The sequence below is a fragment of the Neolamprologus multifasciatus genome, chromosome 5 (assembly GCF_963576455.1).
Source record: "Neolamprologus multifasciatus chromosome 5, fNeoMul1.2, whole genome shotgun sequence".
Classification (NCBI taxonomy): domain Eukaryota; kingdom Metazoa; phylum Chordata; class Actinopteri; order Cichliformes; family Cichlidae; genus Neolamprologus; species Neolamprologus multifasciatus.
The window spans coordinates 75-15,860 of NC_140443.1; the positions used below are offsets into that span (position 1 = coordinate 75).

At 41.4% G+C, this 15,786-nt stretch overlaps 1 protein-coding gene across 4 annotated transcripts; it reads left to right on the forward strand.

The window, feature by feature from the left end:
- The first annotated feature begins 4,382 nt into the window (after window positions 1–4,382).
- On the forward strand, window positions 4,383–14,507 carry khk (ketohexokinase). Of its 4 annotated transcripts, none has more exons than XM_085160722.1 (9): window positions 4,383–5,015; window positions 7,170–7,286; window positions 8,480–8,600; window positions 8,744–8,878; window positions 12,235–12,307; window positions 12,644–12,790; window positions 12,906–12,994; window positions 13,070–13,227; window positions 14,078–14,507. In XM_085160722.1, the coding sequence occupies exons 2-9, from the start codon at window positions 7,202–7,204 to the stop codon at window positions 14,197–14,199; spliced, it is 930 nt and encodes a 309-aa protein (XP_085016848.1). In that variant the 5' UTR covers window positions 4,383–5,015; window positions 7,170–7,201; the 3' UTR covers window positions 14,200–14,507. The 4 variants fall into 4 exon arrangements, with proteins under 4 accessions (XP_085016848.1, XP_085016843.1, XP_085016847.1 ...); XM_085160717.1 differs by having other exon boundaries at window positions 4,385–5,015; window positions 8,466–8,600; XM_085160721.1 differs by lacking the exon at window positions 8,480–8,600 and having other exon boundaries at window positions 4,480–5,015.
- Window positions 14,508–15,786: the final 1,279 nt, after the last annotated feature.

Genomic DNA, 15,786 nt, shown 5'->3' on the forward strand with positions numbered 1-15,786 from the left:
CTCTAAAGCATATACAAACTCCAAAAAGCACGTACAAACTCCAAAACACATTTCTAGCGTTAACTGAACTTCCAAAACAAAGCTACCCAGATCACTTAAATTACACAATTGAAAGCATGTGTGTATTGTTTGTGTATTTATAGACAAGCACTCATATTTATTCAAATAATTTAAAAAAAAATTCATTTACCTGTTATTACCACACACCAAATCCGGTTGTTGATACTTCCTGGCTTGTGTAACCACTAGGTAACAAAAGCTCAACACTGCGCCCTAGCATCCTGGAGCACTTCTGTTGTCTTTTGTACGTGCTTCTGAGTTTTTACGTGTTTTGGAGTTTGTACGTGCTTCTGAGTTTTTACGTGTTTTGGAGTTTGTACGTGCTTCTGAGTTTGTAAGTGCGTCTGAGTTTTTACGCGTTTTGGAGTTTGTACGTGCTTTGTCTCTAAGGGCCACCATAAATATACTTTATTTATTCACTACACATAAAATGTAATAAATAAATCATATAATACAAAAAACAACTATTTACATTTTAAACTTTTAACTATTTAAATTTTCAGCTTTTTCCTTTTAAACAAATTTAACGTGAAACAACACAAAACACTGCAAACCACAACACAATTAAATATAAATTAAAATATTAAAACAAAAAGAAGGTGCACATTCTCTGTCATATGGGCCTGCATGATTTCTGAATCCTTTATCATCTGCAACTGAAAATAGTGGATGATTACTATACCTTTCTAATGTGAGGTTGTTGTCCCTCACTCTCTTTCTCTCTGGCTCTGTTCCTGTGCTGCTGCGAGTGTAACTAACGCCCCTCCCCCCTCTGCCCAGCGCAAAGTACAGGCCGCGCGTGCGGAGTTCAGCGGAAAAAAGGGCGAGAGAGAGGGTGAGAGAAAGAAAAAAAAAAACCTCACGGCTCCCAATAAGGAGCCGGCTCGCGTCGTTCACTTCAAAGAGTCGGCTCTAAGAGCCATTTCGTTCGCGAACGACCCATCACTATGAAGAAGACCCTTGAGGGGTCGAAAAGTTGTGCGTAAGGCACACTGTTTTTTGTAATTAATTAAATAAAACTTTTGTTTTAATTTTTCTTTCTTTTTTTCTTTTCATTTTTTACATTTGTATCTCGCCACATAAAAGCTCAAATAAGAGTTATAATTATTTAGATAACAAAGGCGAACCCACATTACAAGGACTACAATAATACACAAAATATAAAACACAACAACACAAACACAACAATTTGCCAAAGACTGAGGACCGGATGGCCTCAGCAGGTTGGACCGTTGTCCGATATGGGAAAAGGCAGAAGCTTTCCCGTAATCGTGACAACCAGCAGGGTGGGTTTCCTTCGGGAGGGATGGCCCGTGCATTTCCTGCCTCACACAGGTGGCAGGCTCAGTCCCCTTCCCCTATCTCAAATTATAGCATCATAATGATTACAGGACATCAGATTACTTGTTCTTATCACTTAATAATGCAGAGTTCATCATATAGAAATAAAAAAATTAAAAAAAGTGGAGTGAGCCGTGTGGAGATGATGGAGGATCAAATAGCAGGCAGTCGTAAAGGTGTGAATGTGATTTATTGAAAACCAAGCACGGGGAGAAAAAGGCAAACGAAGATAAACTAACTATACGGGGACAACTAAACTACTGCACACGAACATGAATGAGAGCGAGCAGAAGCAGATGACGGTTGACAGCAGGGAAACACACAGATGAAGCAGGGTGGATACACAGACGGACCAGCAACTACAAAGACAGAAGACGTGACTTAAATACACACAGAGAAACACAGGGAGATTACACACAGGTGGGGGTCAGGGGAAATCAAATTTGGGGGTCTCCCATGCACTGGCCATACCTGCTCCCATCTCAGGTGTCCAGGTCCCCCGCAGCAGGCCCCAAAGAGGGGGGGGGGTTAATTTCAGACCTGCGTATACGGTCCCATCAGGTGGGGGGGAGGCATGAAGGGCAGAAGTTAAGATTATGGCCGACACTGAATCTTGTATGGGGTCTACTAAGGTTAGGATTAGGGCTCATTTCAAGGGCGGGGGCGTGCCCAATTAGTCTTGCCAATCAGGTTTTGAGACGGTTAGGTTTAGGGCTGAAATCACCTTTTGTATAGGTTCCACTGAGGTAAGCAACTATATACAGTACCTGAAATCATGTTCATTTAAATCCCTTTTCATTAAGACCTTTTGGATATGTTGTATCCAATTTAGCGATCCAAATTCTTTCAGCTCTCCTCCTCTGTTCTGCTGTCCACCTTGGATTCGTCTGCAATGCTGTGGCACCAACCAATTCCCAGCCATGTGCTACAAAGTGGTTTACCAGGTACGTGTGAGTGTTCTTCTTATGTAAAATATTGTATCTGTGCTGGGTGAACCTAACCAAAAGTGTATTTCCTGTTTCTCCCACATATTGGATTCCACAGACCCTACAAGTGATTAAATATACACAGTTTTTAGATCTTGGATTCCCTTTGCACAGTGATAGAAAAACATTACCATTGAAATAACTATGCACCCACTTGTGGTGCTGGAAAAATTGCCCCTGATCTCTGCGCTTAGGTTCAGAGAGAGGTGAGAGTTTAGCCTTCACAAGGAGATCACCCAGGTTTTTGCTCCTCCTAAAGGCTGCAATTACCTTGTGATCCTGAAGCATATGTGTATCCTGAGCAAACCTTTGAAAATTACTCCTGATAACTCTGGCCAATTTGCAGGTGGAAGGAGAGTATGTGATCACCACTGGGATGAGGGGAGAAACATCAATTGGCTTGGTCTGCAAAAATGAATTGAAACATTTTCTTAAAAAGGACCAACAGTACCCCCTAGTGGAGAGAGCTGAGAATAAAATCTTGACCGCTTCCCCAAAATCAACATGTTGAGTGCAGATCCTGTGAAATCTCAGTAATTGGGATTTAATTATCCCTGCAAATGTGTGTTTTGGGTGAAAACTAGATCTGAACAACAAGGCATGTATATCTGTATGTTTGAAAAAGACTTTAATATCCAATTTGTGGTCATTCAGGAAATTTGGGCCCTTAAATGTGGTTGTGTCTAAAAAATCAATTGAGGATTTGTTAATGGTGGATTTCAGTTTGATGGAAGCATTATGGTCATTGAGAGTCCTCAAAAACTCCTCAAAGTCTTGCTCAGGATGTTGCCAAATACCCCAGATATCATCCAAGAATCGATAATAATATAATGGCTTTTTAGCACATTTCTCCAATGCAGAGGTCTCCCACTCTGCCATGAAAATGCTGGCATAGGCTGGGGCAAACTTTTTCCCCATAGTCGTACCCTTAATCTGTAAATAGAATTCCCCGTTGAACTCAAAATCATTCCTCATGAGATTTATTTCCAACAATTGTAGCAATTCTTTATCTGGTCTTCTCTTATCTGGATATTTTTGAAAGATTCTTCTAATGGAGTTAATTCCTTCTCTAATGTCTATATTTGTATAGAGGCTGTCGATATCAATGGAGAATAAAAAGGCATCAACGGGGACTTCTATTCGTTTCACTTTCTCTACAAAATCATACGTATCTTTAATATAGCTTGCATGCCTAATAGACAGAGGGTTCAGAAAATGATCCAAATATTCAGCTGTGTAATACGTCTCACTGTCACAGTACGAAACAATAGGCCTTCCTGGAGGAACCTGGAAAGGAATGCTCCATTTGGCAGGATCCTTATGGATCTTGGGCAGCATGTAAAAGAGCCGTCCCCTTGGTTCAGCGGAACCCAGTAAATAGTTCATTTGTTTTATGTTAATGAATTTCTTTTGGTGTAAATTGTTAATGATTTTTTCCACCATTGGCACCGTTTCTAAATAAATCGGTTTATTTAATTTCAAATAATATGTTTTAATCTTTAATTGTCTGTAGCCTTCCTCCAAATACTGTTCTCTATCAAGGATCACCACAGCGCTTCCTTTATCCGCCGGTTTGATGATGATTTGTTTGTTTTCTTTCAGTCCGCAGTTTGTTGCTGTGACTTCACTCTGAGGTAGTGATGGTAAATTTGATTCTTTTTACTGAATCGAGTTTTAATGAGTCACTCACCAAAGTGAATCGGATTTTTGAGTCATTTGATTCACTGAGTCAGTTGACCAGAGAGTGCAAAAAATGTACATTTTCACTCAAACGTAATTTGTTTCTCTTTTCATGTAAATCCTACTGCTAAGATGAATGATTCTAAAAGAAAACAACTATTTTATAGAGAAAAAAAGACCAAAAACATTTCTAAAATCTAAATCTAAATTTTCCTATCAAAATTGCTAAATAAACATTTATTTTGTTTATTTTTATTTTATTAGTATTTTCCTTAAATGCGTTAAATATATATTTTCTCATCTAAATGTCCACTGAAATGTGAGCCAGGGGGCGGTAATGCGCCTTAACATTGGTTGCCAACCAAGAAGAAGAAGAAGCTGTGAGCCAGGAGGGAGGGGGTGAGTGAGTCCTGAGTGATTCGCTTACGCTCTATGATTCGGCACAGGAGGGAGGGGGTGAGTAGCTCAAATGTGCTGTTAGCATGTTAGCAGAGCGATGCTACTGTGAACCGAGGAGCTATTTTCTTGATGTGAGCTTCTACTCAGGGTTTTTTCTTCCAGTTCAGAGCAGGAAATTTTTTGTTAAGATACTGGATGTTGTTTTTCTCCACAATTTTAATTATAAGCTAGATACATTGCTGCTAACAGCAACAGGGATGAGTCAGTGAGTCAGATGGGCTTGTGAATCATGATTCATGAGTCAGTAAAGTGATTCTCGAATATTCGTTCATAATTCGCGCATCACTACTCTGAGGGAATCATGGGAGGAAGTGTTTCAAAGTCCAGCTGAGTGTGCATTTCTAACACCCTCGGATCACAGAGAGTGTGTGTGTCTGTCATTGTGTGGACCAGCATGGAACAGCAGAAGAAGATTCTATGTGTGGGGCTGGTGTGTCTCGACATCATCAACGTGGTGAACAAATACCCTGAAGAAGACACTGACAGCAGGTTAGCATCCAGGCTAACTCACAGCAGGTTAAGCTGCAGGCCAATTCTGACAGCAGGGTAGCATCCAGGCTAACTCACAGCAGGTTAAGCTGCAGGACAATTCTGACAGCAGGTTAGCCTGCAGGCTAAAGCTGATAGCAGGTTAGCCTGCATCCCAATTCTGACAGCAGGGTAGCATCCAGGCTAACTCACAGCAGGTTAAGCTGCAGGACAATTCTGACAGCAGGTTAGCCTGCAGGCTAAAGCTGATAGCAGGTTAGCCTGCATCCCAATTCTGACAGCAGGTTAGCCTGCAGGCTAAAGCTGACAGCAGGTTAGTATGCACTCTAACGCTGACAGGTTAGCATCAAGGCTAATTCTGACAGCTGGTTAGCATCCAGGCTAAAGCTGATAGCAGGTTAGCCTGCAGGTCAATTCTGACAGCAGGTTAGCCTGCAGGCTAAAGCTGAGAGCAGGTTAATATGTTAATATGCAAGCTAACTCTCCAGGTTGGTACAGCTTATGTTGAACCAGCTGTTTAGAGAAGTGGATCTCTAAAAATCGATTTACTGTGACATTGCATACAGTCAGGTTTAGGGGTTTACGGGTAAGGGTTTTTGGGGATGTTTAGGTGTCAGGGTTGGCAGTTTTTTTAGGTCAACGTGTGGGCAAAGGTCACACTTTCATTACGTAACAGATTTCAGTGCAACACTATAGACATTTGATACTCCGTTTAGTTTTTTATTTTAAAAATGAAAAAGCCAGAATATGATGTAAATGATATTAATGCATCTCCTTGGTGCTGCAACAAGCCCTAACCCCACAAACAGGGGTGTCACTAATCTGAAGAAGAGAATTCATCTTTTACCTCTCTCCTAACATGAGGACATTAGCATCACTGGTTCTCCTGCTCTCTTCACTCGTGTGAATGAGGCCAAGCGGACTGATCTTCTATTATCTAAGTTTTCCTGGCTGAGGCCCTGGCACTAACCTGACTACGACCCGGCTGTCCCCCAACCCTTTGCTTTTAAGTGTGGTCGATAACTGTAGCAAGGATTGCAGGCTGACAGTTTCTCCAGCACATGAACGTTTTTATATGAGTAAAACAGCATACAGCATACTGAGTGGCAGGCTTTTCACCCCCACTCTCTCCAGCTCAGTGCTCCTCACTTATCCTGTATAGCACACACCTCACTTCTCTGAGATCCTACTCATAGGGGCGACATGATTAGGCCTTGGGGAACAGCTGTGTGTGTGAGGCTCCCCTGACATTGTGAACCCACTGCTCTGCCACAATGACTTTGTTCGTGATGCAATGGTGCTTGTTTCTCATTGGCGATGAGAAACACACTCCTTTGACTTTAACGTTAGCAGCTTCTTTTTGTTTCTGTGTGTAATGTTTGACTCCATGAAGCCTTTCATCACTCCTGCCATCAGACTAAGACCACCAGGTACCGGAACAGCTTCTTCCCCACAGCTGTCAGACTCCTGAACTCTGCCTCCTGACATCTGACCCACGTTAAACTCATGCACTGAACATACACACACCCACAACCACCTACACACACAATGGACAACTGTACCCTCAATCACACAATAATAACATGGACTGAACCACCACTCACAACCACTAGCACTTTATACAGCCTCTGTAGAAATTATCCACATATCTCACTTATCTTAACTGCACTACTGTATAGCTCTGTGTAAATAATCATTCTGTACATACGATAATTTTTAATCCTACAACTGTTTATAACTTGCATAGTTCACATTTCTGTATAACTGTATATCTCAGATTTCTGTATAGTTTTTATTTCATATTTATATCCTGTTCATAGCCTGTACATAGCTTGTACTCACTACAGCCTGTACTTACTTATAGTTATAGAATATTCATAACATACTTCATACCGTGTACATTATAACATACCATAATAGACCCATTTCTGTAATATACTTACATATCTATATTATTGCTAATATATATTGTAATATATCTATATCATGGCTAAAGCACTTCTGGATGGATGCAAACTGCATTTCGTTGCCCTGTACCTGTGCATGTGCAATGACAATAAAGTTGAATTCTATTCTAATTCTATTCTATTCTATCAGTATTGAAAATTAATGATTGCCCCTCTGATGGATGATGTCATCACTTTGTACCTGCAGATGTCTGTCGCAGCGTTGGCAGCGGGGAGGAAATGCTTCAAACTCATGCACAGTGCTGTCGCTGCTCGGAGCGCCCTGTGCCTTCATGGGCTCCCTGTCAGCTGGTCCTGTGGCCAAGTGAGTCCTTTTCAAATGCTCATCAATAAATCCATTTGTTCAGAAATACAAGAAATGCACAGTCATCAATGTTTGAGGGCAGAATCCAGACTGTTAATACCACAGTTTTTTACTGAAACTGTGGTATTTTGGAGATTCTACACACACACATACACAGAAATGAACATTATCAACCTACTGAAATAAAAGACTTTCTGCTACTTATCTGGGATATTTATCTGCTCAGTTGTTTAACTGACTGTATTCTGATTAAAAAGTATTGCTTTAATTTTTAGCAGTATAAATAAAAATGATACTGGCAGCCACCAGTCTTTAATTAGGTGTTTGTGTGATGAAAATTTAAAAATTCGAAGTTAATTCCTTCTTATTGCATTGACAAAATTCATTAAACTTCACCTCATACTTTAACCCCGATATCAAGTTGATGAGACTGGAAAGCGTTCACGATGTTTAATAACTGCACCAGTGGCATCAGTTTGAAAGTGACTTCCGTTCTTATTACATTCATGAGGAAACTGGACCTCTTACCTTAACCTGAGATTCTAACTTGTTAGAGAATTTTAGCAAATGCACGCGAGATATGAATTTTAAAATCTTACAATGCCTGATTCTCAAATTATCACGTTAACAGACCTAGGCGTCCATGCTGCCAGCCTGGCAGGGTGACAGCAATACCACATCAGCCTTTAATGGCTGAGGAGTAAAACTTGTAAACATCTGTAAACCATAGATTCTGTTATTTTACCAAAATATTTTCAGGTTATATTTTTAAGTTTCGAGTTCACATTCTATCACAGGAAGGTTGAACGAAAATATTGTAGTTGCCAAGAAATCAGTCATTTTTGCATAAAGTAGTAATAAAGTAAATGAAGCAGGTTAAAGGTGTGGAGAAGGTTCTTGATGTTTGAAGCTGTGGTGAAGCACAAAGGGGGAAACTCCTCTGGTGCTCACATTTACAAAGTGCTCTTCAAAGGGTAAAAAAAAAAGCCAGCTCTTTGTTCACCATCAGTTTCACCTGAGCACTAAAAACAGGAGATTTATCATCTTTATTTAACATCCAGTCAAAAAGTGCATTACTAACATACTTGTTACCACCTCTGACTTTAATTTTTCTGTCTGCCACGTGGAGGATTTGTGTTTCAGGAAGCCAAGTCAGTGTAAACAGTTACCTGTCTGTAGTTTTATTTTGGAAGATTTTCAGAAGTACTGCATCGATGTGTCTCTGCTGTCTGAGCACCCTCAGTGCTTCCTTCCAGCCTCCATGGTCATCAGCAACACCAGCACAGGAAGTCGCACCATCCTGCACATGAACAGGTGTGTTTGTGTCACTAACGGCATCTGTTTCAGGGTCATCGTAGAGGAGCTCCGCCCCTCCCCTTCTGCCAGTCAGAGTTCGGGTTTCTGCCAGAGTTTTATTTTCGAGGGGACATGATCTTTCCTGTCTGTCTTTCTGTCAGTTTCATCATGGCTGACTTCTCGCAGCGGGACATTGACGTGTCAGCGGTGGTTTTGCAGGTCGAAGGTCAAACTCCATGTGCTTGTTGTGTGGTTTGTCCATCCACTGGAACTCGAACCGTCGTTCTCTCCGATACGTAAGGCATCAGGTCGTCGAAGAGCTGCGATTTTCACAGCTCACGTTAGATATTAATTAATAATGATTATTACAATGATCGAGGTTTTCATCCAGCCTGTTTGATCAGTGTGTTATTTCTCACATCATGCCCGGCTAATCAGCACAGCAGTGAAATAATCAGTCTTCCCTTTGACAAAAATACATTTTTAAATAAAATTCTGCAGAATCTTTCCCGTTTCTTTTGATTCTCTTTCTGGTCACCTGAACAAACCCATCAGTGGTTCAGGTGAGGCTTTACTGATTGGATTGCACCACGCCCTCTCAGACTCTAAGCTCCATCCATTGGCTGCTGAAGGTGGATGAAACAAATACACTGATGAGTTTAGTGAATCTGCCATCAGGAAGCATGAAAACCTAAATGCCAGCCTAAATCTGGTCTAATGACAACTGGGCACATGAGCCACTGCAGAGAAATGGCTCCATCAATCAGATGAGGTGAATAACAGATGACTTTTATCAGGTCAGAGGCGAAGTTGGAAAAAGTGGACCAAACTCTTTAAAGGAGTTTCCTAGAGCAGTTTGTGTGAAGGTCACATAGAGGAAACTGATGACGTTGTTATTCTTTTTGTTTTGACCTCAACAACCACTGTAGCTCATTCATTTCCAGTTTCTGTTAAAAAATGTCCTGGTTGAGATATCCACATCGAATGTTAGGTGAGCAAAAGAAAAGCGTGAAGCAGTCAGTAAAACCTTCAGGTAGGTAAACTGTTTATAAAGCAGCTTCCCTTTTCGCGCTGAGCCTTGTCACAAACTTTTCTGTTAGCTCTGCAGTGGTTTCTGGGGATAATTCATCATAAATTATTAAATTTCTGCCAAAGTATAAACAAGTTTATTAATCAAAAGTCAGTCTGTATGGGTTTTCTTCCACTATAAATAGAATAAGCAAAGATAAGCAAAACTGTGCAGGTGTTGTTGATCACACTTGAAGCCTAATATGGCGTCTTGTTGCAATAAACACCAAAGTATGCTTTTCTACAGTGGGCACCAGAGATGGGCAGTAGCGTGTTACTGTAATCTGGTTACTTTTTTCAAGTAACGAGTAAAGTAAGGGATTACTATTGCAAAAAAGCTAATTAGATTACCGTTACTTTCCCGTAATCACCCTGCGTTACTGTGTTACTAAAACCGTGATTTTTTTGTGAGGGTGTCTCATGACAATGACGTAAGCGAGTGCAACGTTCGTGGCAACAGCTGCGTGCAGATCAAGAATGGATAATATATTGAGTCTGGGAGCGAGTATGACCGCGCAGCATTTAAAGCGTGGAAGTACTGACCTTACTCTGAGTTTGATTCCGTAAAAAGTGACAAAAACATTAGCTTCTGCTGTTCACTGCGTGGGAAGAAACTTCTTTTTACAGCGAAAAAAACCCCTAAACATCCGAGCAAGCACTGAGTACGCTACCAGGGAATGGGAAGGAAATTCACAGACAAACTCGCGGATTCTTCCACTGACCGCTGAGACACACCTGCACCAAGGCAAACATCCGCCTACCCCACTTTTACTTGCACCTATTTGAAAGAGTGAGTGTAAACACAAAAAAAACTATTTTATTTTATGTGCTGGAATGTGCAGAAAATAGGTTTAAATGTTAAATTTCTTGCAGTCAGAGAATGTTGCATATAATTTAATGTTTGCTTGATGCATAAAGTTAAAAGATTAAAACTAATAAAACAAATTTTAACAAATTTTCCAGATTATCTGTCAGGTCTTTGCTTTTTTCCCCTTCCTTAAGGACGTGACTTTCAGATACTGTTCATCTTCTCTGAACAGTTATTTTTTTGTCCTCCAAGTTTCCTCAGCTTTTAACACTAGGGGTTATTTTCACTCTGGCCTGCAACAGTAAAGGCAACAGGCCTTTTTTTTTTTAAAGAGGCTGAGTTCTCAGTATATTTTTATTTTGACAACATTTTGAAACTGACCTGCAACAAAACTAATGAATTCATTATTGTGACATGATAGGGTGGGGCAAGGTCTCACAATGGGTTCACCCAAAACCTTGGCTGATGGTGACCCATGCTCATTTTTCATCTTGGCTCATGTGATTGCATATATGATCAACAGTGGGTCCATCACCCTCTTAGGGACACTACCAATAGGTCTTAAAAATCACCAATTGCTCTTAGAACTGAAGAGGCATCTCGGATGAGAGGTGAGACGTGTTGAGAAACGTAAAGAAGTCCACACGGTTTTCTTTCCAAGCTCTTTAAATTATTGTAAATGTACAAGAGTGAAAGTTTATCACACCATCCACCTCTGCCTGTAATCCAGCATTCCCCTCAGCAGATATAAACACGTTTACAGCAAATACAAAAAATTGTTTTCGGTCTATTTTGTCTTCCAGGGGCCAGAGCAGGCAACATTGAGGGAAATTTAAAACTGCTGGCTAAATGTAAACATGAGTTCAGTAAAACTGTAATTCACTTCAGCAGTAATGACACCCGGTTACGTAATTCCGAGGTCACCAAATCAATGTTGAATCGGTGCATAACTTTGCCAAAACAATGTCAGACTCTGTAGTTTTCTCTGGTCCCCTCCCCAATCAGACCAGGAGTGACATGTTTAGCCGCATGTTCTCCTTAAATTGCTGGCTGTCTGAGTGGTGTCCCAGAAACGATGTGGGCTTCATAGATAATTGGCAAACCTTCTGGAGGAAACCTGGTCTTGTTAGGAGAGACGGCATCCATCCCACTTTGGATGGCGCACCTGTCATTTCTGGAAATCTGCCCAAATTTATTAAACCCCCCAAAATATGAGGCAGGGGGCTCTCCTGGGAACAACAAGCAGAAGCGGAGGTGCAGCAGACGGGGAGGAGCTGACCGAAGGCGCTTGGTTAGCAAAAGAAGGTTAACCCTCCCGGTCATACTCCTTGCCAATGTTCAGTCTTTGGAAAATAAAATAGACGAACTCCATGCTCGAATTTCCACGCAAAAGTCAGGAGTGCTCCATACTGTGTTTTTGCAAAATACTGGCTGGGGGAGAGAACACCCGATAACACCAGATGGCTACGGGGTCTTCAGAGCGGGCGAAGTGCTCCGGGCAGTGGCAAGATACGCGGCGGAGGAATGGCCGCCCTCATCAAACAATCGTGGTGTACTGACTGTAAGATCATTTCAAAATCCTGCTCTGAAAATGTAGAATTTCTGACTTTGATTAAGGCCTTGTTATTTGCCTAATTTTATACAGCAGAGCAGTTTACCAGTCCTGCTGGTTTGGTGTCATAATGATGTGATAGGAAGGTTAACATGAATCTGCTAGATGCAGGGAGAATCCAGAAAAAATGGCCATAAGCTCTGACCTCACTTCCTGTCTGTCAGGAACCTTCCAGATGTCACAGCAGAGGATTTTTCAAAAGTTCACCTTCATCAGTTCAAGTGGATCCACTGGGAGGTGAGTAAAGTCCAGTAAACGAGCCAACCTAACCTAGTATTAAACTGACATTGGTAATCAGAATTTTAAATTAAGATCATAAACACAACCTGTTAATGATGAGTAACCAATCAGAAAACACCTGTCACCATCTTAACACCTTTCCAGCCTGCACTCCTCAGAGGTTTGTGCTCATTTAGAAACAATATTTTCACCAGAAGACTTAAAAAACAACAACATTAATTTGAAATTGATCAATGATGATTAATTCATTAAACAAAAGTGCACTCTAACCCACTGGAAACCGTTTTGTCTTGTAAATCTTGTTTGTTTGCTGTCACACTTTAACTCCTGTAGGGCCGAAACGCAGAGGAGCAGGTGAAGATGATCCAGCAGGTAGAGCGATATAACAGCATGTTGCCAGAGCAACAGAAGATCACCATTTCCGTGGAGATAGAGAAGACCAGAGAGCCGCTGTACCAGCTGTTTCCTCATGGCGATGTGGTGAGAGCTTCTGTGCCAGAACCAGGAGAACATGAACTGCCCACTCTACCAGACAAAATATTATTGCATGTTTTCTGTCACGTGTTGCGAGTTCATCGCGGTTTCATGTCTTTAGGTGTTTGTCAGTAAGGACGTTGCTCGTGATTTTGGGTTTGAGTCAGCTGAAGCTGCCCTGAAAGGACTTTACAGTCGAGTCAAACAGGGGTGAGTGGTCACAGGTCAGCAGTGTAACATTAGTAACAACCATAGAAATAAAAATATGACGCCATCCTTCCTCAGGGCCATCCTGATCTGTGCCTGGGCAGAAAAAGGAGCTGATGCTTTGGGTCCTGATGGTGTGATCATTCATTCTGATGCATTTCCTCCTGAAAGTCTCGTTGATACGCTTGGGGCTGGGGACACCTTCAACGCCGCTGTCATCTACACACTGTCCAAGGGTGAGACTTTTAAACATCTATGTAGCAGGAAGCCAGCAAAACCTCAGTATTCTGTAGCAAAAAGCTTCATTAATAAAGTGCTGATCCTGATACACGCCAGAACAAAACCTGTTTTAACATATATCCGTTGTTGTAAGTGTACATGGATTGGCTCTTATATAATCCTTTTCTACGCTACTTGAGCACTCAAAACTTTATACAACATGCCTCATCCACCCATGGACAGACAGTTTTCTATCCACAAGCTGTGCGACTTGGGGTCCTATTTTGGCATGCACACTGGAGCAGCCAGGAACCCAATCACGACTGTTCTGATTAGTCGGTGACCTGCTCCCATGACCCCACGGAGGAACAGATGAGATGAAAACATTTCGACACAGGACCATCACAATAAGACTGTTAATTAAATTAAAACTGTTAATCAAACTTCCCTTTAATTAACTTTTATTTATACAGCACCAAATCACAACAACAGCCTCAAAGTGTTTTATATTGTAAGGTAGACCCTACAATAATACATACAGAGAAAAACCCCATATGACCCCCTATGAGCAAGCACTTTGGCGACAGTGGGAAGGAAAAACTCCCTTTTAACAGGAAGAAACCTCCGGCAGAACCAGGCTCAGGGAGGGGCGGGGCCATCTGCTGTGATTGGTTGGGGTGAGAGAAGGAAGACAGGATAAAGACATGCTGTGGAAGAGAGACAGAGATTAATAACAGATATGATTCAGTGCAGAGAGGTCTGTTAACACATAGTAATGCCCTTTAATTCCCCTTTACTTTTAAATAAAATAAATCAGTAACACCTGAGGACTGATTAATTTAAAAGATCAATGTTTTCTGTCTATAGGTGGAAGTTTGCAAGATGCCCTAACCTTTGGCTGCAGGGTTGCTGGCAGGAAGTGTGGTTTCCATGGTTATGACAGCATCAGCAAAGTCTTCGATGACATGCAACCACAAAGTTTGTTTTAGGGAAACCCAGTCCACAAAAGCACATGACCACATGAAAAACAATGTGTAAACATGAACATGTGTGTTAACGTGAAAGTGTTTGAAGTCACAACTGAAATTTTATCTAATTTTCAGTTTAAGGAAAATCATCTGTGGTATAAGGGATCTGCATAATTACAATCAGTAACTGACATTTAACATCCATTAGTTCATTCATTCACAGATCAATAACTGGATTATTGTTCAATAAATTATTAACTGAAGTGACAGAAGCAAACGTTTCTTTGGAGTGTTTTTACTTGGTGGAATTAAATCTCACTGATCAGTGATCGGGTTGATTGTTTTTGTCCTGATAGTTTGTTTTTCATTAAAACAATCACCACTCAATGCTCAGACACAGCTTCCTTTCACTCTCTCTACAAATAACCGTGTCAGGGTACTCACTTGCAAGGTCTGGTTTCCTGCGCAGAAAGGAACAAAAAGACAACAAACATGTTTTTATTGAAGACCCAATTCTACTAATGATTTACAGTTTAACAATCAGGCGTCAAACGACTGTTGTACTCCAGCTTCTCACAGGTGAGTTAAGCATCCCAGGTGCAACTGGCAGTGGCAAGCAGGAAGGGCCACCTCTAAAACACAAGGCATAATTGGCACACATACACATGAGTGAGAGCGATGGAGAGAGGAAATTGAGTCATCAGAACCACAACAATAGCAGAAAGCTTGCTGAGCACCAGTTCAGCTCACTGGGATGAGCAGGTGACCATATGCCTCTCAGTTTTAAGAAAGGCTGGTGACGCCTGTTACAGAGTCTGACAGCTGCAGGGATTATATACAAATATTCAACTGGGGGTTAGGGTTTAAAAATTAAACCAGGTCTAAATTTAAAAAAAAGACTTTATAAGATAGACCTTCTGAGTATCACTACAAAGATTACCAACAGTGGTCCTCATACCACAGTTTGATATCAGCAAACACTGAGAGCATACATTGATATGACACCACAGCCATGCTATCATTCAAACACTGATAACAGCATAAATCGAATTAAATCGGGACTTGATGAGACCTTTCGAGTATCACTAGAAATATTATAAACAGTCGTCTCCATACCACAGTTTGCTATCACTAAACACTGATAGCATACCACATCCATGTTAGCAGTGTATAAACGGATGGTTTAGCATATATTAGCACAGGTATCAATAAAGGACTACTGTATTAAACACTTTTACCAAACCTCAAGCAGATGGACAGGCGCTCTGCAGGTGGGATTGAGCGCCTGTAGTTGTTGTCTAGGCGGGCGATGCTTGGACCGCCGCGGGACAGCAGCTCCTCAAACTGGGCGAAGGAGAGACGGTGGTATCGCTGAAAGCGGCCGTCATCCAGGCGCAGCTCCTGGAGCAAGTAGTGAAACTCACCAAACTGCTCACGCTTCTGGAGGACCTGATGGACCCAGGTACGGCGAGGACGTCCTTTACGCCGCTGCTCTGCTCTCCACAGTAAATAGAGAAGGGAGACTCTCTATTCAAACGCTAGATCAACAGCTGCCATCTTGCAAACATACCATCTGGCACTACTTCCTCCCACATTTCCACGAATAAT

What these genes read in the sequence shown, in the direction of transcription:
- khk (XM_085160717.1), top strand. Translation starts at nt 4,921, where the DNA reads ATGGAACAGCAGAAGAAGATTCTATGTGTGGGGCTGGTGTGTCTCGAC. An exon ending in GAAGAAGACACTGACAGCAG is followed by an intron (nt 5,016 to 7,169) that starts GTTAGCATCCAG and finishes TTGTACCTGCAG; the next exon opens with ATGTCTGTCGCAGCGTTGGC. An exon ending in TACAGTCGAGTCAAACAGGG is followed by an intron (nt 12,995 to 13,069) that starts GTGAGTGGTCAC and finishes ATCCTTCCTCAG; the next exon opens with GGCCATCCTGATCTGTGCCT.